The 26047-nt window shown below is 41.3% G+C and overlaps 1 protein-coding gene across 1 annotated transcript in view; it reads left to right on the top strand.

The window, feature by feature from the left end:
• Positions 1 to 511: 511 nt before the first annotated feature.
• Positions 512 to 26047, top strand: part of CEMIP (cell migration inducing hyaluronidase 1) — a gene marked incomplete at its 5' end in the record, with an annotated part of 56228 nt that continues 30692 nt past the window's right edge. Inside the window, 10 exons of the mRNA XM_029285668.1 lie at positions 512 to 615; positions 1878 to 2027; positions 3983 to 4121; positions 5241 to 5477; positions 6953 to 7132; positions 12967 to 13037; positions 14646 to 14741; positions 16070 to 16188; positions 20436 to 20577; positions 21495 to 21686. Of these exons, the coding sequence (XP_029141501.1) occupies positions 512 to 615; positions 1878 to 2027; positions 3983 to 4121; positions 5241 to 5477; positions 6953 to 7132; positions 12967 to 13037; positions 14646 to 14741; positions 16070 to 16188; positions 20436 to 20577; positions 21495 to 21686 (1430 nt within the window). The remainder of the gene's footprint in view (positions 616 to 1877; positions 2028 to 3982; positions 4122 to 5240; positions 5478 to 6952; positions 7133 to 12966; positions 13038 to 14645; positions 14742 to 16069; positions 16189 to 20435; positions 20578 to 21494; positions 21687 to 26047) is intronic.

Here is a 26047-nt window from a genome sequence, read left to right as displayed (position 1 = left end):
AATTCTTGGGCTTGTTTTTTGTTGTTGTTCTTGTGTGTAATTGACTTTCATCTTAAAAGTTTTTACATTCTTTGTGTGGTGTATGATCACACCATTCTTTTTGTCTCAAGGGTGTGAGCTTTAAGATATACACACTTAAAGCTGAAATAGATGTTGAAGCTGGGGATAACTTGAGACTAAATTCTCTTGTTTCCACATGAATCTTCCACCACATAAATTGGTGGTACTTACGCAAGGCACTTATCGCCATTGTTTCCCTCTGTGTTTTTATAATGCCAAGTAATTTTAATACTAAGCCCACGCAAAGGGTGCATAAAAAGGTGAGCCGGTGTGGGTGAATGTAAAAGCATATTTTTTACCTTTGTGCAGCCAAGTTAAGAAAAGGGATACATTAACATATTATTTAGTCATATAGTCAAGCTTAATCTTGCTTGATGCTCCCTTTTTTATATGAAACATACACGGACAAATGCTAAATGATTCCTCTTGCTCTGATTCTTCCTGTTTGCAGGTTTGCAGACGACAAAGAAGATCAAGAGACCTTTACACATCCAATGATGTTCCTGGCCATCAGCACGCTTTCTGTCTTATTAATGCTACCCGCTCAACATATGGGTAAGAGCTGTTGCAAGACTCCCTGTTTCAACGAACAAAATTCCTAGGTTAAAAGCAACATCCATTTAATATCTCTCTCTAGGTTTATCATGAGAGACATTAAAAAAAACACTGCCGTACTAACGTCAGCCCTGTTTTCGTGGCCTTATTTCTACCTGTTTATTTTCTCTGACTTTTAAAAAAAAGTGTGTGCTCCCAGTTGTAAGATGTCCTGAGCTACAATTAAAGCTTATCTGTTTCTTTTCCTATTTCTGTGTCTACTGAAAAGTTGGTAGGTTTCTTGATTGGATCTTGTGAAAGATGGGGGGGGAGGGCGGGTTCCTAGCTGAGTATTAAATCATGGGGACATTTGCGCTGGATGAGAGGTTTCATTTGTGTGCACTGGAGGCAAATAGAGAATGGACAAAGAGAAAGAGACACTTAAGATAAGGGTTGTAAAACTGTCACTGTCCCGACTGCAGTTTGCGATCCGTTCTTTGATTTATCTTCCAAGCTTGGCCATTAACCATCTGTGCGACTTAAAATTGCCCCCAACCCACCCTTGAATTACTGGCTTTTGATGGTTGCCTATTAACATGGTGCCTTCTGTTCAGTCATCTGGTCCTTTCCTCACAGGAGCCAAAGTAGGAATATTCTAGGCTAGAAATGCCCAACTTTGGAGGCCAACTTTGGAATGTTGAAAGCCTGTTTAGGACCTCTTGTAAAATAGTGGGGGTGAGGCAGTCATAAAACACCCTTTTATCAGAAGACAATTACCACCCTTTTATTTTCTAAGTATACCTCTGGAATGCCTTCCTGGAGATCTTCTAGAGGATAGTGAGCCAGTGAACATAGAGTGGCCAGACTTCACTCTTTTGAGCAGGTCAACGTGTCCCGCTAGTCTGACATTTAGCCTTCCAACAGGCTTTTGACGTCACAAAAATATTTACATTAGAATGAGATGGGCTAGAGATTTTTATCTCCTGATAGAACTGCTCCTCCATTGTCCATGTATCAGGAATCAGCCCTCTCTTTTTAAAATATACTTTATATTGAAGAAAATTTTAACAAGATACAAATACAAATATTAGAAAACACAAGGACAATAAGAGTGAATAATGAAGGAAGAAAGAAGATGGAAATAAAAAGGAGAAAGAAGAAAGAAAGCAGAGGAGAGGAGAGAAAAGGAGTGCAGAAGTACTTCCATTGTCCTCTAAGCTTCATGGACTTGTGTTCTATGTACCAGATAAAGAAGTCCATGTTTCCTTCATGTGTGCCAACAGGAATGGTCCCACCTTGTCCCCATTTGGATCCAGAACTGGAACTCTGGCAGCCAGGACACGATGAAGGGAATCGCGTGAACATTAGCCAGGGCCAGAAGCTTCTCTTATCTTCTTCTGCCACTGTTCATTCCATCGTCATCACAAATGGAGGTAAGGCTGGTCTGATGAGAAGCTGTAGCATCTGTGCTATATTCAGTAGTGCAGAAGGGATTGCTCATTTGCTTTATAAAGACCTTCATTAAATGTAAATAAGCTTAATATTCTTAAAGTGATTTTAAAAATTGCATTCATTTCTTGATTTTTTTTTTCATGAAACCCCTATTTATCTGATGCCGGATCTTATTTTATTCTAATAGCAAAAGCAAGAGCACTTAGACTTATATACCGCTTCACAGGGCTTCACAGCCCTCTCTAAGCAGTTTACAGAGTCAGCATCTTGTCCCCCAAACAATCTGGGTCCTCATTTTACTGACCTCGGAAGGATGGAAGGCTGAGTCAACCTTGAGCTGGTCAGGGTCAAACTGCTGGCAGCCAGCAGTCAGCAGAAGTAGCCTGCAGTACTGCATTCTAACCACTTTGCCACCAGAGCTAATAAGCATGTAATTTCCTATTTAGGTTAAATATTAAAGTATTTAGGATGACAGCTGAATCCACCTCTTCCAGATTCCTAGAACAGAGTTTCCCAACCCTGGCAGATTGACGTTTTCTGGACTTCAACTCATGCTGGCTTGGGAATTCTGGGAGCTGAAGTCCGCACATCTTCAAGTTGCCAAGATTGTTATTGAATAGAGTGATGAAATGCATTGGGCATTCTGGGACAATTAAGTTGGAATGAGGCACCATTTGAGAGCAATAATATGACAGCCTTTGGGAACCCACTTTATTTAAATTTAAATTTCATTGCTGTTAGAGGAAAGTTTTAACTCCCATCCAGACAGGTATCAGTGCAAGTAATGATAAACATACTTATTCCATTATTTATTACCTTTGTTTTGGAATGAATGCAAAATTCCTTTTTAATTTGTTCTAAAACAAAAGCAGTTTCCTTACTCCCAGGATCTCAGCAAGCAAGGCTGCGTGCCTCTCTGGTATTCTAGTTTGCTGGTGCCAGGTGTAAATATTACACTGCTTTCTTGGCTAATGACTGGATTTGGTATAGACATTTTCAGTTATTTATACCAAGGGCAGGTTTATATAAACAGCATTATCTAGTAAACATTTTGCTGGACTTCCTCTCATGAACGTTGGCCTCTATTTATGGGGAGATTTATGTTGGAATACTGCTCCCCACTAAATTAAAAGACAAAGAGAAGTCATATCATGCAGGTACAAATATAGCAATGTCAAGATAAACAGTGTTAATTTTAATATGGATAAAACCAACTTTGGTCAACATCAGGGTGGAAATTCTGGGGGATATATTTCATCAGCTACCTTGTCTGCAGTTGTGTTGTTGTCCCAGTTGGAGAAATTGCAAATTTGATTATTGTGTTTCTTTTCCACTTCCTTTTTCAATGTCCTCCAAATCGTTCAGTGAGAGTCCATAATTATAGGATGGGTAAAGGCACAGTCTGCTATAAAAAAGGCACTGTTGGCTAGTGTGTCAACAAACCTGGCCATTGAAGTTCTTACTCTCTACTTGTCTTATAGAAGAGAAGGAGAAGAAGAGAAGGAGAAGAGAATAAATTTTTAATTTATTGCTCACATTTCTGTTCTGTAATACAGAAGTCTGATCAATCCACTTAGTTCACACTTCACCCAATTTGGATGACGCCTCGCTCCGAAGAAAGAGTCAGCCATGTGGATCAGAAACCAAAGCTGTGGGTGAATTATCTGTGGATTATACAGACAATGATTATTTTTTTCCTTCTGAAAAAGAGAAAGCCTGCCTTTGTAGAGAATTCGTTTAGAGAAAATCCAGTAAGGAGAGAAAAAAAATCAGAAGATTAAAAATACGCATTATAGACCATGTTTATCATTTGCCTTCCTTCAAAAGAAGCACAACCGAGAAATCCAAGCATGGATAACATAGAAGGAAACTCTTAACTTTATGGTACAGTTTTAAATCAACCAACTAAATACCCCTTTTGCTTCTCCTCTGTTAGGAAAACTAGTGATTAAAGATAACACAGCCCCCATTGTTTTGCGCACTCGTCATATACGGATAGAAAATGATGGAGAACTACATATTGGGAGTGAGAACTGCCCTTTCCGGAGCAGCCTGACAATCATCTTATATGGACGGTATGTAATTAAACCGACCTCATCCATAATTTTGAAGATTAGCCCCACAAGGCTTTTTTTTTTTTATGGGATGGATGGATGGATGGATGGATGGAGGAACAGAGATCTGGTGCATTAGACACCCAAATTACTGCAATGCACTGAGAAGAAAGACGCTTATCAGAGGATACTTCATTTTGCAGATATAGGTCCAAGTTCAAAGCTGGACCCTGCAGAAATACGTAGAATGATTACAAATCAGAACTGTTACCCCCAAGAATAAAAACAGACTGAATTAAAGGTTATTAAGATAGGATGCAATTAAAATTAGCTAGTCTTTCTGGTGGAGGATTTTAGTTTGAAGCGCCAATGGCAGGGTCTAGGTTAGATGTGACCCATCATTGCCCAGACAAAACTCTTTTCTTATATATTCCTAATCAACCCAACCCTCAGGTTAATATTTGGAGCCTCCGTTACAAACATTTGCAATTCTGAGATCGTAACATTGAGAATGGGAATGAGAATAGTACTTCCAAAGTAGAGGGGCAAGTAGAGCTGTTTGGAAGTTTTCTTCACATCTGGATTATCTGACTAGGATCTGTTTGAATCTTTTTGCTACTTACTAGTTATCTAATAGTAGCTTTTCCTGTTATGGAATTCTTGCTTCAGAAAGCATGCTTCTTTTGGCGCCAAATGGCAGTGAGGACAATTAACCAGTGGAACAGCTTGCCTCCAGAAATCATGGGCACTCCATCACTGGAGATTTTTAAAAAGAGGCTAGACAGTCACTTGTCTGAGATGGTACAGGTTCTCCTGCTTGAGCAGGGGGCTGGACTAGAAGACCTCCAAGGTCCCTTCCAGCTCTGCTCTGCTCTATTCTGTTCTGTTCTAATTTTATTTTTCTGGTGGCCTTTCCGGTTTCCGCTGGAACATCATAAATGAACTTCCTTTATTTTCCTGATTTTATTTTCTGCTGCTTTCAGAAAATATTTATTCATCAATGAATCATCCTTTATTTGATTATTTGAACCGATGGCTTTATAGTACACTCTTGTTTATTTGTTGGCACTTTGACTATTGCTGTACAGCAAATTCCCGAAGTTGAGGAGAAAACAAATGCTATTCAAATTAACTCCACAGGGCTGATGATGGCAGGCAGCCTGACAGTTATTTTGGGCGAAAATTCATTGGCGTCATCAACGGTGGAACTCTTGAGGTTCACGGTGAGCGAAAGCTGTCCTGGACTTTCTTAAACAAGACTCTGAATCCAGGGGGATTGGAAGAAGGGGGATACTACTTCGAACGAAGCTGGGGACATCGTGGTATCATCGTCCATGTCATTGATCCAAAGACTGCAGCTGTCATCCATTCCGATCGGTGAGTTTAGAGTTCAAAATCTTTCTCTATTTCAGCTAAGGCAAGCAAGCATTTCTCTTTTTTTCTTGGTATTGTTTTCCAGAGGTCAAAAACAAAGGATTAGCCACTCTGACCTCATGGTCCAAACAGAACTGCAAAAACACCATTAATAAGTTGTGCAAACATTTTTTAAAAATGATACACTGGCTGCCACAGGCACTAATTATAGGCTATTGGTGGGATCCGGTCCCACGAGAGAGTTGTCCTGAAGTTGACAGCCTGAAGATGCTCCCACAAAGATAATCATTTAAATAAATGTTGATTTGGTGGTGGTTTTACGTTTTGGGATGTGCTCGTGTCATTTTCAAGAGTGCATTAACGTTCCTTCTTGTGAACTAATTTGAGAAGTCCAAGGAAATTTAGTTGAAATAGAATAGAAAACAAGTCATATATAGGATTGTGGCACTCCCACTAAAAAGAAAGTGTGTGTATGTTTTGCACAGTTTGTGCAGTTGTTACGTTTATATCCTACCTTTCCTTCAGGACTTTAAGGCAACGTGCATCATATTTTCTCCTCCATTATCACTCTCTCTTTGTGAATTAGGTTGCACTGAGAGTAAACCTGAATCTGGATCTCCAGTCCCAATACAACACTGTCTCCCACATTTCATGACCAACATGCTCCCTAATTACCCTTAATCCATTTTGCATGGTGCATTAAACCCCAATAGACTAAATTCATACAATATGCAAAACCAGAATAAGAGCTAAGTAAGGTTAATGCTAATCAAGTTTAGTATGTTGTGAAAATCCACTGACTGTTTCCCTACCTGATTTGGTCAAGGGGTATTGTGCAAACATAGCTTGTGAATGCAGGATACAACATATTTAGATCTTGGAACGGGACAAGGCTGCAGGTGAACATAGAAGGGGGGAAATGGGTGTGGTTTAGGCAGGGAGTTTGGCTGGAGGTCAAACCCACATTTTTCTTAAAACTTCATTCTGAAGTTGATTGCCCCTTCTACTTTATCAGGCTTAAAATTACAGTGTTTAACTTCCTGAAAATAGGCAGGAACAGAAGAGAGGGCTGTAGAATGCACGGAGAGTGGTTTGAGCGAGTTGGTTAATTATGGACTAGACCAGCATCATAAAATGAATAAGCACTTCCGGTAGAATCACATATTTCAACGATATGATCGTGAAAGGAGAAAAAGATATACACACTTGAAGCTAAAGGCTTAAAAGATAGAAAGGAAGGGAGGAATGCATTTGGTTCCTAGGCCAAAGCTTGTACTCCCATATAATGGCAAAAAAAATCTACTAAAATGGGATGAATGTGAGTTATCTGATACCTGCAAGTCACTCTATCCTGCAGAGTTGGCTTCTCTTGAGTGCGAAAACAAGCACTGATGGCATCTTCAAGAGCGCCCGTGCATGAATTAACGTGGCAAAGGCAGATATTTCTACTTCTCACATGTCCGTCTGTGTTTCTTCAGATTTGACACCTACAAACTCAAAAGCGAAAGCCTCCGCTTTGTGCAATATTTGAACGCTGTGGAGGACGGCATGATCTTGTCGGTCGCGGTCAACGACGAAGGCTCCAAGAATTTGGACGACTTGGCCAGGAAAGCAATGACCAAACTGGGCAGCAAGCATTTTCTCCACCTTGGCTTTAGGTAGGAGCCTGTCCTGCCAGGCTTGCAACACAAAGTCCTTATTGTGCTTTTCCTGGATCTAAAATAATTCCACTTTCCCCCCCTCACCCTCCGCCCAGGAGGACAAACATCTCTCACAGTGATTTTCCCTCTTCTTCCTTTTCATCTGAGAGTACTCAGAGGCCAAGGACGCTGCTTGAGATGGGTTCAGCCGCATAGTTGGACCAAAATCGGTCCAGTTTTGAAGGAATGCTTCAAAATTGAATGAATCAGAGCAAATCGGGCTATTCAGAAATACTGCATGCAGAAGGACCCGTGTTCAGTCCCCTGGATATTTCCACAGAAGGCTCTAAAAAGCCGCCAAGATCTGGTAGAGCAGTTGTGGGGCTCCACGAGAAAGCATAACGGCCATGGGTATCAATGCACCCAATGATTGTATCCTTTGCCTCTCTAGGAATCCTGACCGTTTGCAAGTTTCTTCTAGCTCAAAGGATGTGAAACAGGAAGTTTGCACATTGCAAAGGAAATCACATCGCATCATCTTGGTGCATATAACAGCGTCTTCAAGCTCCACAGGGACCGCCAGTGAAAACAGAAATTAGAGTGGTTGCATCGCATAGTTTCTTTTGGAAACCTGCCCAACTGCCCAAAACAGGATACAGTAGTTCTGCTGGAGTAGGAGGCCTTGTGCTTCTACTAAAGCTTAAATGGAGTCACTGGTTCCTCTAATGGCATATAAGAATGACATTCAGAGACAGGGGGACAGTCAGATAAGAGTCAGCAGAGCCTGCAGGACCCTCCGTAGTTTCTTGGGCTGTGTGTGTTTGTGTATTTTCAGACTTGCAAGATTCTGTTAATCTAACTTTACAACAAGGTAGAACTGGTTCATCTGGGCATGCTTCCTGCCTGGAAGGCTACCTCACAAGGGTGACAGTTTCCTGTTCACCATTTGGTGAGAGCTGTGTAGTTCATTCTCAATTCTATCCAATCCAATCAAATCAACCTTTATTGTCAAAGTGCAACATGTGTACAATGAGATTGGCTGAGCCTCCCTTCGTGCACCCCCCCAACACAACTCACAGTGACAACAAACCCGCCACCTTATTACACCATGTGAACTTATTGCACAACGCGCCGGCCCCGCAAGCCTATCATACATGGAGTTATTTCCCATTCAGGAGTCTGACAGTAGGTAGACAGTCGAACCTATAGTAGGTTCTCTAACCATAGAAAGGTTGCCTTTTGATTATTGAGACAGTGATGGATCCCTGGTCTCCGTCAATATGAAGCCATTTCTTGTGGGATTCCACCAGAGCCAATTCCCTGTCTTTTACCCTCCCTCTCCCAAAAAAACAAACTGCAGGAATTCTGACCCATCTGCCAATTTACACTCTGAAGGCTGAGTAATCTTGATTAAACCAACCACCCTCAACCTCCCAGACTGGTCTTTTTGTTATGAGGAAAGAAAAAAACGAGCTGCAATCTTAAGGAAGCACTTTTCCTGGGAGTAGGCTGCCTGCCTTACTTATGAATAAGCCTGGAGAGGGTTGCAACACAAGCGGTTGCTCTGCCTGTGGTTCCTCGCTTTAGTTTTGGCGTTCTAGTTGCGGGAGTGTTGTGGGAGTATTTATGACACCCTGCTTTTTCTGGAGGTGGCATAAACAACACCCTCCTCTTCCATTGTTTCCCCAGAAATCCTCACCCTATATAATAATAATAATAATAATAATAATAATAATAATAATAATAATAATAATAATAATAATAATAATAATAATAATAATAATAATAATAATAATAATAATAATAATAATAATAATAATAGTTGGAAGGGACCTTGGAGGTCATCTAGTCCAACCCCCTGCTCAGGCAGGAGCCCTACACCATTTCGGACAAATGGCTGTCCAGTCTCTTCTTAAAAACTTCCAGTGTTGGAGCATTCACCGCTTCTGGAGGCAGGTGGTTCCACTGGTTAATTGTTCTAACTGTCAGGAAGTTTCTCCTTAGTTCTAGGATGCTTCTCTCCTTGATTAGTTTCCGTCCGTTGCTTCTTGTCCTGCCTTCAGGTGCTTTGGAGAATAGCCTGACTCCCTCTTCTTTGGGGCAGCCCCTGAGATACTGGAACACTGCTATCCTGTCCCCCCTCGTCCTTCTCTTCATTAAACTAGACATACCCAATTCCAGCAGCCTTTCCTTATATGCTTTAGCCTCCAGTCCCCTGATCATCTTTGTTGCTCTTCTCTGCACTCTTTCTAGAGTCTCAGCATCTTTTTTACATCGTGGTGACCAAAACTGGATGCAGTATTCCAAGTGTGGCCTTATCAAGGCCTTGTAAAGTCGTATTAACCCTTCACATGATCTTGATTCTATCCCTCTGTTAATGCAGCCCAGCACTGTGTTGGCCTTTTTGGCAGCTGCAGCACACGGCTGGCTCCTATTTAAGTGATTGTCCACTAGGACTCCGAGATCCCTCTCACAGTTACTACTATTGAGCAAGGTACCCCCCCATACTATACCTGTACATTTGGTTTTTCTTGCCTAAATGTAGAACCTTACTTTTTTTTCACCACTGAAATTTGGATGAGAGCAACTGACTGGCCTGAAGTCACCCAGTGAGCTTCTGTGGCCAAGGATGGACTCCAATTGGGCCTCCTACTCCATCACTCTAGCCAGTACACAACACTGCCTCTCCAGTGTTTTGTTTTGTTTGTTTGTTTTTAGAATGTATTCTTAGCTGATCTAGTTCTGTCAAGTATTTGTGGCTGGGTTCGATGATTGCAGGGATGGGAGCAAATCCTCCCCCAGCCTTCTAGGAAGCTGACCTGCAGTTTCTCCCGCTTGTCCATCCCACTCATCTGGACACAGTTCACAGTCTTTCCAAATTCCTTTTCCCCGTGGCATGTCCAAATCCTATCCAGAAGCAGCCCTGGTTTCACGTGGACAGAGCTTTTTCTTTCCCCTCCCCTCCCTCTCTCTCTCTTCCTGCTCGGGATAGCAACTCCAAGCAACCCCCCCCCCCCCCCCCCAGGGATACTATTGCTCAGAATTGTTCTAATTAGACATCCCTCATCTTTGGGCAGCCTTCGCAGTTTTGATTGAAACCAAAACGATGATTGCCGTTGGAGAAAAGGGCGTTCTTAATCCTGTCCAATATCTGTACCTTGAAGACCAGAAATCAAGCGATTCCAGGCAGAGTGACAAGTTCTCTTCCGTCTGCCAATTTGTCAAGTGCAAACATATTTTTTGCTTTAAGCCATTCTAGCCATTGCTGTAGCTTTGGGATGCTGCCATTGTCCTTTTGCTCTAACTGCAGGCTCAGTCTTAACCATGGGCTAACTCTTCCTGCCATTGGTGGTTTCAATTAGTGATTTTTCGAATGGGAGGGGGTTTAGCAAAAGGTTCCCCAGGGCCCCCCACAATTCGAAGTGCTTTCTCCCACTTTCTCTCCTCATCAATCCTTCTCTTCAGTTTCTGTCATCCTTTTTTTTCTTTTCTTTTTTTTAAAAAAGTAACATGTAGTTCTCTGGCCAAATGGAGAACGGCCAGCCGTGTACTTGTCGCCTGCCAGTTGCTTAACAATTTTCTGTCTTTACTGTCCAAGGCAGACAGTAAAAATGGGTGGCTTGTCAATCAGCTGATTGACTTTATTGTGCATTCAGGGATGCCTTATAGAACAGAACTATAAATAGAAGAACTTTGGGGCAACTTTGCTTGACCTGTCCATGAAAAAGGAGTGTGGAAACTGTTGTAGATATAAAGCGGGGTGAGACCGCTATGCCAGACATTGATGGCTAGGCAATTGTCACCTCTGTCTGCATCCAATTCACATGAACACTGTTAGTTGGAAAAGATCAGGGCCACGTATGATGTTCTAATTAAAGTGATTAATTACTAGTCATTCCTAGACATGGGAATCTATACAACTAACAGTTAGCACTATCTTGGCATAAGATCAGGGGTAACAATAGGAGGTTGGTCTTAAACCTGTTTGTGGCTACGTAGATATTCTAGGTTGATTCCTCTTTTGACTCCATCCCAGGCTCTGTCACTGCTTCTCCTACATCCACCCTTCCTGAAGTAAGGTCTTGTCTGAACCATCAACAGGCAATATTGCTGGACTGACACATGGATTCTGCTTGGTCAGTCCCAGATGAGAATGGACACTGAATGTGTCTTTTTGAGTCATGATCTCTTCTGGATTACATGTTTATTTTTCTTAAAATCTGCAGGAAAATATGCATAACAGAAACTAGACATTAAGATACTAAGATGCTAAGACTCAGACTGAGACTATAAGACTAAGACTAAGACTGAGACTATAAGGCTAAGACTAAGACTGAGACTATAAGGCTAAGACTACAACTAAGACTAAGACTAGAGCTGAAATGACCAGAGATGATGTCCTGCTACTTCCCCTATTACATTGGGTTGTTCTGTTCAATAAGCCATCTTCTCCCTACACTGAGTAGGCCAAACTGCCTCTCAAAATCAAGCAACATCCATGTGCAGATTCCCTTCTCCTTCTCAATAAACCTGTTGCCTTTTTTTCTTTTCAAGCAGCATTGGGCAAAAATGGCCTTCTAACCTACTTTAAGGATGATGAATAAACAGCTGGTTTGGAATGAAGAATGCAGGCTAATGGAATCTAATGCCATCTAACCACACAGAGAAGCAAACTTAAATAGGGCGATGATGGAAAGTTCTATAAATCTTATGCTCAATAATGTGTCCCTTTTCCTCTGATTTCTTAAACTTTTGAATCCCAGTTAGAATCCTGTAGGCTGTATTGAATTTCCCACCAGGTCCTTCTCATTTGGTAATGGCCAATGCTATTAATTCATGAAGTTGTTGCTTGAAACAGCAGGGCAAACTCTGGTAGGACAAAGAATTTTCAGTTCTTCTTGTTTATGTCTGGTTATCCCCCCAAAAATCTGTGTCCTTCTACTTGTGTTCTTAGTAACCTCTGCAACTGTCTGGTTTAAAAAAGTTAATAGCAAAAAATAATATATTAAGAAAAAAAAACCACATGCGCATATTACTCATCTAGATTTTAGAAGGATCTATAAACATCACTGCTAACTTTTCAGAGTTCCAAGAGTTCAAGGCAGACACATATTTATTAAAACACCCAGAGAGAAATATTTAGTCAATTAATCAATAAAATGGGCCTGCCTCTAAGTTTCCTATAATTTCCCTCTTTGTATTCTGCTCCATCTTTTGCCTAGTCTTGAGTCTTCCAGAGAGCGGAATTAAAAGCCAGATATTTTCAGTTCATTGAAAGGCATTTCTACGAATTTGGAACTGCTAATCTCTGCAGAGCTAGTTCCTTCTGGTTTGATCCCTGTTGGGATTCCTCTGAATAAGTTCTGAGAACTTCCTCATCCAAAGCTGGAGCTTTGTCAACTTGGAAACTGTCGAGGTTTATACTGTAAGGCGTTTGCATGATGGAATCCTTAGAAGTCATGACTCTTTGCTTTGTTGCAAGCCGAAGGAAATAAATTCATTAAGATAAGCAAAGGTTTTCTGGCTTTATAACCGTTCTTGGAAAATATGTTTGTGTGTGAATAAGGGCAGAGGCACCATTGACTTCAGCCAGGTTGAAGCTAGCTAGACTTGGGAAGTCAAAAACACATTGCAACAGAAGGCAATGGCAAACCACTTCTATCCAGCTGCCAGGAAAACAGCTGGATGCAGGCACCAGGAGTCTAGCTTCACTTTTTTTTTTTTTTAATCTCAGAATTTAGTCTGTCTGGGGAGCTGTGAAAAGAGAACAAAACAAGCCATATTTGAAAAAGACGCCTGCATTTCTTACAAAGAAGTAATACTGAGTGTCTGTGTTGTTTTTAATTCCACAGGCATCCCTGGAGCTTTATTACAGTCAAAGGAAAACCTTTGTCATCTGTGGAAGATCATGTTGAATATCAAGGTAATTACCAAGATATGGCCATTCGAATAATGGCAGTTAAATTGTATTGAGTGGCATTTTGGCATAAGGTATTGAGCTACTTCAGGTATTATTCGAAGCCAGGGCTTATGTTGTCTGGAATGGAGAACCTACATCAGTCTTCTCCAGCCTGGATGTTTTTTTTAGACGGATGGGCTTCAGTTCTCAAAATTCAGGCTGAACTTTCTGGGAATGAAAGGCTACACATTTTAAGCAGTGGCCAAATTCTGGAAGGATTACTGTCATCATATTCTTGACTTTGTAGAGGTACCAGACCCAAAATCTAGATTCCTTTCTATTAATTTAAATCCTACCTGCTGAAGTATCTTGGCCTCTTATGTTCTTGCTCCTTCCCTCCTAGTCTTTTGTGGAAGAGCAAGGGTTCTAACTATGCTTGGCTAATCATCCATGATTCATGCCTAGCCCCAGATCGCAGCAGAAACTCTGGATGGTAAACTAACTTCAAATTCCGCATCGAGATCCTGACTTATCTGCAATTAGTGACACTTTGGGGACAGGCTAGGGCTCAACCATAAAGTGAAGCTGAGTTTGGGAAAAGAAACTTTGTTATTGCAGTAAATTCCAAACGTGCCAATTTATGCTGTTCTGTTTTGTTTGCACACCTCACCTTCATGAGTAGAGTAAATTTCATGGGTAGCTTCCCACAAGGTCACAAATCTAGTAGGAGATTGGAGACGAAAGCATTCTTTGCTCCAATGGTGTGTCTTGATAGTGTGTCTCTCATATTATGGTCTGAACCCCATTTTCAAATTTCCCCCAAGTTTTCCTTCTTTGCCAAAAGAGCTGCCTCCTCCTCCTCCTCCTCTTCCTCCACCTCCATCTCCTCCTCCTCCTCCTCCTCCATCTCCTCCTCCTCCTCCTCCTCCTCGTTTTAGAATTTAATTTAACATTTACTTTGCAGCATGTTAAACTGTAATTGATTCATGCAAGTTATTTTGCAAAGTTCTTCTTCCCTGCTGGCTCCCTTCAAGCTGACAAATTGTTTCTAACAATTCCAGAAATTAGGAATGGATTGTCGCTAGTTCCTAGAAATGTCTGCAATGTAACTGTATTTTGAAAGTTAGAAAAAAGTAGCTTTCCTCACTTTACTTGAGGGAAACGTCTCGTTCCTTGCTAAATCTGAGTGAAAACCTGGTGGAATTATTTAAAAAGGTGACTAGAATAACCTTCTTATCCCTATATTTTTTACTCTGCAGCTGATTTGTTTGGAACCTCTTTAAAGCCTTCCAATTTAAGTCCCTGTGTATCTATTCTGCAACCAGAATAAGTCATTCATATTCCTTCCTCCCCCACCCACCCCTCATTCTGCTGAATTTGCAGACACTCCCTTCCAGGCTGACAATTAACTCTGCTTAAGAGATGATGTAAACAATCATGTTGATATTTAGCGCTTGCATTTAAAATTGTGCAGGTCCCTCATGTGTGTGTTCTCAATCCCGCAAAGAAACATAAAGACTGAATTGTTGACAGCTTCTCCATAACTAACTGCAGCTTTGAGGATTGCTAAGAAGTTCTTCTCTTGCTTCCCATTTGGGTATTTTTGGATTATTTTTTTTTTTTTTTTTGCAGGACGCAAAACTTCAGCTCTAGCCAAAGTATTCAAATTGTTCCAGGCAGAAAATGGAGAGCGTTTCAATGTGTCTTCAACCAGTGAGTGGGTTCAAGGTGAGGTTTTTGCAATGCAGTTACCAATAGAGTTGGAAATATTCTTCAACCCCAACATGCAAAAATCAACCTAAGGCTGAACTACAATTCCCAACATCCCTCATCCCAACATCCCTGATGTACGTAGATGCTCAGCAACACTGGGAGAACCACTGAATTTCCACCTTTTGGTCCCATAGTAGACAGGGATTTTACAAGCTGTTTTGATGCTGCACAAAGGAACTGATAGTTTCATTTCATCACAGCCAGACCAGTGATGACCAGCTATTGACACAATGACTGTAAGCAATAGCAATAGCAATAGCCCTTAGACTTATATACCACTTCACAGCTCTCTCTAAGCAGTCTACAGAGTCAGCCTCTTGCCCCCAACAATCTGGATCCTCATTTTACCAACCTCGGAAGGATGGAAGGCTGAGTCAACCTTGAACCGGTCAGGATCGAACTCCTGGCAGTGAGCTTAACAGGTTGCAATACTGCATACTAACCACTGTACCACCACAGCTCAGGCAGCCCTCCGGCACCCATTTGTAGCACCCCACAGAGATATTAATTAAATCTGGAGTTAAATTTAGAGATGCATAGCAGCAATTGGCCTCAAGGCAAATTCTTTCTCCTAGTCTTAAACTCATTTATCCCTCCAGATGCTCAGAAGAGATACTCAGACACCCAAACTCAGATTGTAGTCGCATGACCAGGTGGTCTTTTGTGGTCCTCCAGAAGCTTGAGATGCTGCTCTAATCCCTCATCAACTGTCCACTTTGGACATACTAACTTTGTCAATTTCTCATGAGAGCCCTATTTTATGAGCTGTGGATGCGTTTGGAACAAACATAAATTAAAATGAAAAAAGAATGTCACTTATTGGCTAGAACAGGAGTCTTCAACCTTGGCAACTTTAAGACTTGTGGACTTCAACTCCCAGAATTCTGGGACTTGAAGTCCAGATGTCTTAAAGTTGCCAAAGTTGAGGACCCCTGGGCTAGAACACTCAGATTAATCTTTATTTGGTTATGTTGTCATTGGAATCTCTGCAATATTATACCTTGAAATCAACCAGTAAACCATAAATGCACCATCCTGGGCCCATTAATTTTGGTTTTCCCATGTCTCTTCTTCTCCAGCCTGTCTTTCAAAGGCCAAATAGCTTGATGTGTTTTGGGACATCATCTGATGACCTGGAGAAAACACCAGGAGTGGGTAGCTTTTAAACAGATTTGCTAATATTTTTTGGCACATTTATGGAGCAGCACATTTTTTCCAGCATTCGTTAAGGCCCGTTGTGTCCAAAATGACCTTAATTTGAGTTGTTTCTTTTTTTTCCCCAGATGTTGAGTGGACTGAGTGGTTTGAGAAGCCAAAAATATCAAAATCCAAAGATGGAGAGAGACTCTCGGATTTAAGAGCTGCTCACCCAGAAATCTGTGATCATCCTATCGATCTCCAGGTATGTCATACGGAGTAATCATCCTCTATCATAGGGGGTCTTCAAAAACTTGGCAACTTTAAGACTGGTGGACTTCAACTCCCAGAATTCCCCAGCCAGCCATATTGAAGTTGAAGTCCACCAGTCTTAAAGTTGCCAAGTTTGGGAACCCTGCTCTAGCATTATACCTGTTTCCCATAATTTGGTTCTCTCTATACTGTTGGGATTTTTTGGGGCTGTAGATTTTTTTTTTTTGCAGTTATCTGAGAAAAGTGAGGTTTATTTGGTCTTATCTGCTTTGGGTGTGCTTGAATGGGATGGTCCTATGGGCAGATGTTATTGTATTTTGTATTGTATATTGTATTTTGTTGTTAATTTATATTGTTGTTGTTGTTGTTTTGTTTTATTATCTTTTATTCATTAGACATGAACCTCAGTCAACTGAACATTCAAATTGGCTGGCGCTGATGGTTGACATGGGTTGCTACCAGCATCCTATTATTATTATTATACTTTTATTCATTAGACATGAACCTCAGTCAACTGAACATTCAAATTGGCTGGCGCTGATGGTTGACATGGGTTGCTACCAGCATCCTATTATTATTATTATACTTTTATTCATTAAACATGAACCTCAGTCAACTGAACATTCAAATTGGCTGGCGCTGATGGTTGAAACGGGTTGCTACTAGCATCCTAGGTGTCAACCAGGTATCTCCTTAAAATATAAGATGTTCCGAGTAGTGCAGTTTTTTGTAACATTGCTGGAGTTATTGCAGGAAGGTGCAGTTTCTTGATGTGTTTTGCAAAGTTTATTATTATTATTATTATTATTATTATTATTATTATTATTATTATTATTATTATTATTATTATTATTATTTATTAGGCTGATAGATGGTGGTTCTCTCTCCAGATAGGAATGAGAGAGAAATTTGTACGGTTTGCATTTGAATGCAAATGTACTGAAGCATGAACAAATATGTGAAGCAAAATTAAGCCTCATTTGAAAAATCACACTTTGCCATTTTTCAACCCAATTCTCAGTTTTCTTCTTAAAGAAACATCTCTAATATTCAAAATCTACATTGTCAGGAAAAGACGGTACTCAAATGCATACTGCTAGGGGGAACAGTTAGCAAAATTCTGCATGAAAAAAAAAATCAAGCAAAAACCTGGAGAAATGACCAGCTAAGCACATTAATAAAAAAAGTAGACTTCAACCTATTGGATCTGAAAAAATGAAAAATGGGAAGACATTAAAAGCCACCCATCTGTACTTTCCAGTTGGCATGACCTACTGTTCCAATCATAAACTGGAAAATAGAAATAATTTCTTTTGAAGTTTATGAGACCGATGGATTGTGTTCTGCTCAGTATTGGCAAAGTGTATTGTTTTGCTCAGGTTGGTGTGAGATGGGTGGTCTACAGCCAGCGTGAAAACACCTAAGAGTCGTGAAACCCAGCTTTTTGGGTCATGATTAAAATTTGCTGTTTCAGAAAAATAGAATAACAGAATTGGAAGGGACCTTGGAGGTCTTCTAGTCCAACCCCCTGCTCAAGCAGGAGACCTGTCTCATTTCAGGCAATGACTGCCCAAACTTTCACCCTACAAGATTGCATCCTACAGCTGAAGTGCCAATGCAGCCTGTACATAGAACATAGAACATAGAATAATAAAGTTGGAAGGGACCTCATCTTCTAGTCCAACCCCCTGCTTGAGCATGAGACTCTATATCATTCCAGACAAATGGATGCCCAGTCTCTTTTTGAAAACCTTCAGTGATGGAACACCCACCACTTCTGAAGGCGAGCCATTCCATTGGTTGATTGCTCTCACGCTTAGGAAGTTTCTCCTTAGTTCTAGGTTGCTTCTCTCCTTGATTAGTTTCCACCCATTGCTTCTTGTCCTGCCTTCAGGCGCTTTGGAGAATAGCTTGACTCCCTCTTCTTTGGGGCAGCCCCTGAGATACTGGAACTCTGCTATCATGTCCCCCCTCGTCCTTCTCTTCATTAAACTAGACATACCCAATTCCAGCAACCGTTCCTTATATGCTTTAGCCTCCAGTCCCCTAATCATCTTTGTTGCTCTTCTCTGTACTCTTTCCAAAGTCTCAACATTTTTTTTATATTGTGTGAACACTTCCTTTACTCAAGCAACACTTTTAACAGTTGAACATCTCCCCTCCCAAACTATTATTGAGAGAGAGAGAGAGAGAGAGAGAGAGAGAGAGAGAGAGAGAGAGAGAGAGAGAGAGAGAGAGAGAGATTAAATATATTTAAATTTTTCATGGAACAAGGCAGAGGGTAATGCATGCAACATGTGTGTTGGGTGCAGTCATTCTTTAAGTCCTCTCTGCCATGTCTGATATCGATAATCCCTCTGTTTTGAAAAGCCAACTAATTAAGAAAATTCCATTCTTCTGTCACGGATGGATCAGAAGCCATCACGCTGCCAATCATAACAAATAATCCCATCCTAAACCATTTCGTAATGATTTATCATCGTTTAACAACGATGAGTCAGTAATCTGCCCGGTTCCAAAAACGCTCCAAAGTTTTCACAGATTTCCGCGAAGCACTTGGCGCCACTCAATTAAAGCAAAGCAAAAATCTTGAATACACCCCTGAGGGACGGCAACTTGAAAGAAGAGATTTGCCTCAAGCCATCAAAGGAGCCTGTGACCCGTGGATTATTTTCATAGAGAGCAACCTGCTTTCTTGTTGTGTTGGACTCGCTCCTGGATAAACCTGGAACCGATCGTTCTTCTGTCAGAATTGTTATTCTCGGTCGTCTTGCTGAGTTGTCTTCAGCACGCGGCTTTCAGCCTGGGTGTCATTAGGCCTGTGTGCCTTTTAAACAAGTGGCAGCATGAAACAAAAAGATATTTGAGTCAATCGGGACATTTAAGTCAAAAGACATTTGAATAACATCTTTTTTTTTTTTAAATTACTGATACAAGTCCCAGCACAGGTCAAAATGCTTGGCCACGTACCCACTTGATGGAAGCAGACTTCGATTTTGCTTGTCCCATTTTCTGTTTTAAGTGCAATGGGATGGTGATGACGAGGCTACCCTGTCTCAGGATAATTTATAGGCTGTTAAATTCACGAGGCAAAATCTTTAAGAATTAGGGTTATGATATGTCTATTTTGAGGCTACCTGATTATTGGAACTCGGTGTAGCTAATCATTCAAAAAGAATAAAAAAAGAAAAGAACATATGCCAAAGAAAAGGGAATATGACCAAGAGAACACTGGCCCCATAACACATCGTAAATCAAAGCCTGGGAGAAAAAAAAATTGTGAAAAATCAACAAGGTGTGGGATTACAGATCTGCAGGAGGGATATCATTGAAGAAAGAGGTACTACCAACATAAAGACTCACTTCCTGGTCCCTTAAGATCCCACAGTTTAATCAATTTGACCCAAGCAAGAACAAGTACAAACTTAAGAAATAATGTATTCCCTGCTTTGAATTATTTACAAAAAAATAATAAAGGCTGGATGAAAATCCCATCAATAAATACAAGAGGGAAGTGTTAACAGCTGGCAGGTTATTTCGATGCATCCCATCAACTTAAAGTAGGAATCTTGCAATATAATGAAAGAGCCTGGGGCAATTAGAAGGCCTTTGGTTTGGGATGAAAAGAAGAAAAAGTTTAGTGGTGGACAAAATATCTCGTTCCGAAGTACATTTGAGGGCCACCAGTAAAAAAACCGTCCATTTTAAGTGTAAGGAACTTTCCTTGGAATGTTCTAGAGCACAAAGCATCTAATGATGATCTTAAGCTGAAGAAATGAATGGGTTCAGTGGTGGGATTCAAATAGGTGAACAACCGGTTCTCTGTGTGGATGCCACTTCTGGAAGTCCATTCTGGGGCTGGGCAACAAAAAATTAGCTACCGGTTCTGCCAAAGTGGTGCTGAATCCCACCACTGAATGGGTTTTCCATAACTATGGTCCAAAGCCAAGAACTGCTTGGTAAGGCTCATATTATGACCTCAGACCTGGGGGGACCCAGTAGAGATCATGGGAAATATGCATTCTGTGTTTGTCACGGTGCCTTCGAGGCAAATTCCTCTTCCACTCAACTCGCTGCAATGGTTTAGATAAGAAGTTACCAGGCAGAAAATGCTTGTTTTTCTCCTTCTCACAAGTGTTGCTGAGCCTATGGTTCCCGTTGTTGTTGTTGTACGAGCTGTTATCCTTGATGATCATACGCTTGGCAATTATTGTGTTTGCGTTTTGATTCTCCTCCCAGGCGGTCACACTTGAGGGAACGAAACTGGCAACCGAGGTCCTATACAAAAAAGGCCATGATTATAGGTTTTTTTGCCGTGGCCCAAAGCAGACGGAGAAAGGCTGTCATAACTACAGAGTGCGCTTCTTATGTGGCCAATCTGGTAGGTGACTCATTCTCGAACGTTGAGCACAGTATAATTGGGAGGAAACTATTTTGAAATTTGCTCTACTGATCTATACATTCTGAAGGCAGCAGGATTTTACCTCAGAGACTTAAGCAGAAATGCAGTTTTTGCACCAGTCTAAAGTTTTGGGGTTTCTGAAGTAGCTTCTGTCACACAAATGCTTTCCATTGCCAACTTGGCTTTCCATTCTCTGTATCAGGTTACTAGTCTTCATGCAGCTTTCCCAGCTGTTGAAGTACAGAGCATATAAGGGCTGACTCTAAAAGGACATAGAATATGACAGAGTCCTGAGATGGCACAAAGGGCTGTACTATTTGTGCATTTGGGGTGGTTTTTTGTTTTTTTTTAGAAAACTTCAAATGGAAAACAAGTACAGCCAGGTGAAGTCTATGTTCAAGTCTTTCCCTGTCATGCTAGTTTTCTACATGCATGGAATATTTTCTTCAGGGCATTTTGTTCGGTATGAATGGGCAGTCAATAGGCTACCATCCACATCCGCCCTTCTGCTTTTTTCTCAGGGTTTTGTCAAGGGAGTGGAATGGAAGATAGGGCAACCTCACACTGTTTTCCATAATGACTATATATGCAAACTCTCTCTCTCTGTGTGTAAATAACAATAACGACAGCTTCCTGGTTATAATCATCAGATCTACGTGGTAGATTGTGGCTAAAGAACAACAGCATAGGAGCTACTTATTGTGCTTCCTGAATAAGAGGAAGACACACAAATCTAGCCTGTGGTTGACAACAACAGCTGTCTTGTCTTTCCAAAATCCTTGTTTGATGAGTGAGAAACATGTTTGGGCCATGGGGAACTGGAGAAGGAGAACTTGAGATGTTCCTCTACACTTCCTATATCCTCATCCACTTTCTTTCCCTTGTTGGCTTTTCAGTAAGACCCAGGCTTACCGTGCGGGTGGATACCAACGTGAACAGTACAATCCTAAGACTGGCTGACAATGTGCAGTCGTGGAAAGTGGGAGACAAGATCGTGGTGGCCAGCACGGACTACTCCATGTACCAAGCTGAAGAGTTTGAGCTCTTGCCCTGCAGAGCCTGTAAGCCCAACGAAGTCAAAGTGGCAGGTAGGGCTGAATGGATCATGCTTTGAAGGAGAGCTAAGGCCCTGTGTTTGTGTGGGTATCTCTGGGGCTGAGAGTAATAATAATAATAATAATAATAATAATAATAATAATAATAATAATAATAATAATAATAATAATAATAATAATAATAATAATAATGTTGGAAGGGACCTTGGAGGTCATCTAGTCCAACCCCCTGCTCAGGCAGGAGCCCTACACCATTTCGGACAAATGGCTGTCCAGTCTCTTCTTAAAAACTTCCAGTGTTGGAGCATTCACCGCTTCTGGAGGCAGGTTGTTCCACTGGTTAATTGTTCTAACTGTCAGGAAGTTTCTCCTTAGTTCTAGGTTGCTTCTTCTCTCCTTGATTAGTTTCCATCCGTTGCTTCTTGTCCTGCCTTCAGGTGCCTTGGAGAATAGCTTGACTCCCTCTTCTTTGTGGCAGCCCCTGAGATATTGGAACACTGCTATCATTTCCCCCCTCGTCCTTCTCTTCATTAAACTAGACATACCCAGTTCCAGCAGCCGTTCCTTATATGCTTTAGCCTCCAGTCCCCTAATAGTAATATTAGTAGTAGTAATATTACTAAATATTAAGTTACATAGTTGATCTCTTGTTCTCGACATACAATAGCAGTACCAATAGCACTTAGACTTACAGTATGTACTGCTTCATAGTGCTTTGCAGCCCTGTCTGAGCAGTTTACAGAGTCAGCCTATTTGCTCCCAACAACCTGGGTCCTCATTTTACCAACCTCAGAAGGATGGAAAGCTGAGTCAACCTTGAGCCGGTCAGCATCGAACTGCTGGCAGTAGGCAGAGTTAGCCTGCAATAGCAGTAGCAATAGCACGTAGACTTATATACCGCTTCATAGTGCTTTGCAGCCCCCTCTAAGCGGTTTAGAGAGTCAGCATATTGCCCCCAACAATCTGGGTTGCTAATATATTGATTTTGGAAAATTTTATTTATTTATTTATTTTATTTATTTATTTATAAATAAATAAAATAAAATAACTGTTTTCTAACCAAGCAGATTGGTTGTGGGTGCAATTTATCTCTGCTCTGCCAGCTCGTGCGGGGTGCAGAGAGAAGATATTTTCTTTCTTCCATGCCTGGCCCAGAAAACAAGTGGGGTGGCTGGCAAAGGAAGGATTGAATGTTTGTGAACTCATCTACATGGAATTTGTGATCATATGTGAGGCATATTGTGGCCATAGGCAGTCAGGTGATGGATATGATCAAAAGTACAGAGAAGAAGCTGGAACTGAATGTGGAAGAATAGCAGAACCCAACTGCCAATAAATACTGTAGTATGATTACTGGGTAATCTTAGACAGTTTGATGTAGTGGTTATGGCATCAGACTAGAAACTGGGAGATTGTGAGTTCTAGCTCTGCCTTAGGCACAACGCCAGGTAGGTGACCTTGGGCCAGTCACTCTCTTTTGGTCCTAGGAAGTAGTCAGTGGCAACCTACCACGGAACCCTTGCCAAGAAACTGCAAGGACTTATCCTGGCCGTTGCCAGGAGTCACACTGATTTGAAGACACACACACCACACACAAACACACACACACACACAACCTGCAAAAGGTAATCCCTTCTACTTTCCAGAATAGATGTAAAGTTACTCAGGTAATTTGAATAAGATGCTTTTCAGCACTAATGCTCTATAGTTTGATTCCTCCATTGTGCTCAATATCCTGGCTTGCCTTCAAAAGTTGTAGGTGCTCCATCACTGGAGGCTTTTAAGAAGAGATTGGACCATCATTTGTCTGGAGTTGTATAGGGTCGTGGTTGGACTAAAAGACCTCCCAACTCTGTTATTCTGTTCCTATGATTCTGGTGTTTTCTTCTGACTACAAGTGAGTCCATATACAATTGTAGCTTATTCCAAAACCATGTTTTAGCCAACTAGAGCTTTGGGTGATCTGTCAACTAAAGGGGATTAATGCCGGGTGGGACTGTTGATGGCTCTTTGACTTTGCAAGGAAATTGGATTGGATAAGAAAGGAAGAAAGGAAGATCAGATCACCCCATACCTCTGTTACAGTATAGGTCAGTGGTGGCGAACCTATGGCACGGGTGCCAGAGGCGGCACTCAGAGCCCTCTCTGTGGGCACGCGCGCTGTCGCCCCAGTCCTGGGCCTTCAGCTGGGTTTTATAAAACCTTTTCGCTTTCGGCCTCCGCCGCCGTGTGCAAAAAAAAAAAAAAAAGTTCAATCAATCAGTCAATTTCAACTTCTCGCAGGAAAAAAAAAGATCTTGAAAGTTGGAATCGATTGATTGAACTTCTTAGTCCCACCTAGTCTGCTGTTATCACCACAGCCACACCCACCCAATGGGCCACACCCACCTATTGGGCCACATCAACCCGGCACCCGACGATGCATAAGTGGGTTTTGGGTTGCAGTTTGGGCACTCGGTCTCTAAAAGGTTCGCCATCACTGATATAGGTCATCCTTAAATCATGAATCCCATTAACTCTGATGCAAGTGGCTCAGTAGGAAATACAGCCTTTTTTTGGCCTGTGGTTGCCAGGGTTGAAAGAAAGTGGATGACTTGTGCCAAGAAAAATATTTTTGTGGTTTTTTTTTTAAATGCATCATAGCCTCATGACTAAAGATGGCAGGCAGCTTTCTGCAGGGAAAGCGTCTACAGTTCTATTTTCTTTGTCCTCCCTCTTTGTTCAGCAACACTTACGTGATTGGAAAAAACACACTAAATGAGTGTGCCCCCAAAGACATCCAGAGATAATAGAAAGAAAGGGGAATGTTGAATGCCTTTCCTAAACTCCAGGTGCATCTGAAAAAGAGGGTGGTGGGAAGAAGAAGAACATCTTAAAGAATTCCTTCCTTCTGCTTGTCCCAACAATAACAGAATATCAGAATTGGAAGGGACCTTGGAGGTCTTCTAGTCCAACCCCCTGCTCAAGCAGGAAACCCTATACCATTCCAGACAAGTGGCTGTCCATTCTTTTTCAAAAAAACCTCCAGTGATGGAGCACCCACAACTTCTGAAGGCAAGCTGTTCCCCTGGTTGATTGTCCTCACTGTTAGGAAGTTTCTCCTTAGTTACTGCTTTGCTCCTTCCCATTGATTGGTTTGCATTGCATTGCAGACCCAAAGCCACACATGGATCTGTGGTCCAGGATTTTAAAAAAAATTACTCAGATTTCTAATGCTTTTCTCCAGAATGGTCGGGTTACAATAAATACCTCTGCCAGTATCCACAGACACCAATATTTTCACATTCTCTGCACAGAATATTTGGTGAACGAAGGGAGCTATTTTGGAACAATTTAAATTTGTGGTATAAACAGCCTTTCAGAGGAATCAAGTCATTTTTGTTCACCGGTAGGAAAGACCATGAAATTGCTTATTTAAAATCGTGGGCACCCTTTCTCCTTCCTGCCAATCTGCTCTTTAAAGTTAAGGCAATTTAACTTTGATGGTTCATTTCAAGAAAGCCATCAAAACAGATTAGACATTTGGCATCTGAGGGTGTTTTTTGTTCATTCCCATAAAATAGCTGTCGTGAGAGGAAGGTTATCTCCTTACAAAAAAAAAACACTGGCAGACTTGATGGGGATGGCTAAGAACACCCAATTATCAGGAAGCAAACAGCTACCAGTCACCCAAAGTTGGTTTCTATCAAGTCAGTTTATCTTTGTCTTATTTTTTTTTCCCCGTTGGCATCCTTCCAACGAAAGCACTAAGTTGTAGCTACCTGCTCTCTTTATTTCTCAACAATATCTCCAGGGCAGATTTAGATCCCAAAGCACTTTTAGAACTAATGATGATACAAGAAGGCCTGGACTTCGTAATATGCCAACTTTCAGTTCCTTTTTTTTCTCTTTCTTTCTTTCTAAAGCCAAGCATGTTAAATGAGTAGATGAAAAATAAAATCCCCGCGAGTGAAGGAAACTAGCAGTTTGCACATTGACAATCTTCACCACTTCCTCATTTACGACGACTCTTCGACTGCATTCACACAAGACTTTTTGATTTGATTATGATTTTAGTGGCCGCATTTGCACCACAAGTGAGGTTGGGTTAGTTTTAACTTCCCCAGGGGGAAGTGGGAGAGGGCGTCAGCATGTTGTGCTTGTTTAGTTGATGGTTCAGAATATTACACAGATCCCAAAAAAACGTGAATTGGTTCAAGAAACTAACTAAGAGTGTTGTGGGAATCCAAAGCCATATTCACCTTACGTCTATCAACCAGAGAACTTGGAAGCCCAGTTCTTTAAGACTTTAAGAGGACCTTAAGAGCTCTGGAAGTTGTAGGCTTCTAACTGGTGGAGGACCATATAGGCAGTTATCGCATTAGAGACCCACAACATAACTTTTTTGCTGGACC

The sequence above is a fragment of the Protobothrops mucrosquamatus genome, unplaced genomic scaffold (genome assembly GCF_001527695.2).
Source record: "Protobothrops mucrosquamatus isolate PMUCROS unplaced genomic scaffold, P.Mucros_1.0 scaffold2056, whole genome shotgun sequence".
Taxonomy (NCBI): domain Eukaryota; kingdom Metazoa; phylum Chordata; class Lepidosauria; order Squamata; family Viperidae; genus Protobothrops; species Protobothrops mucrosquamatus.
Note: the sequence above shows the minus strand (reverse complement) of the source record. Positions and strands in the feature narration are given on the sequence as shown.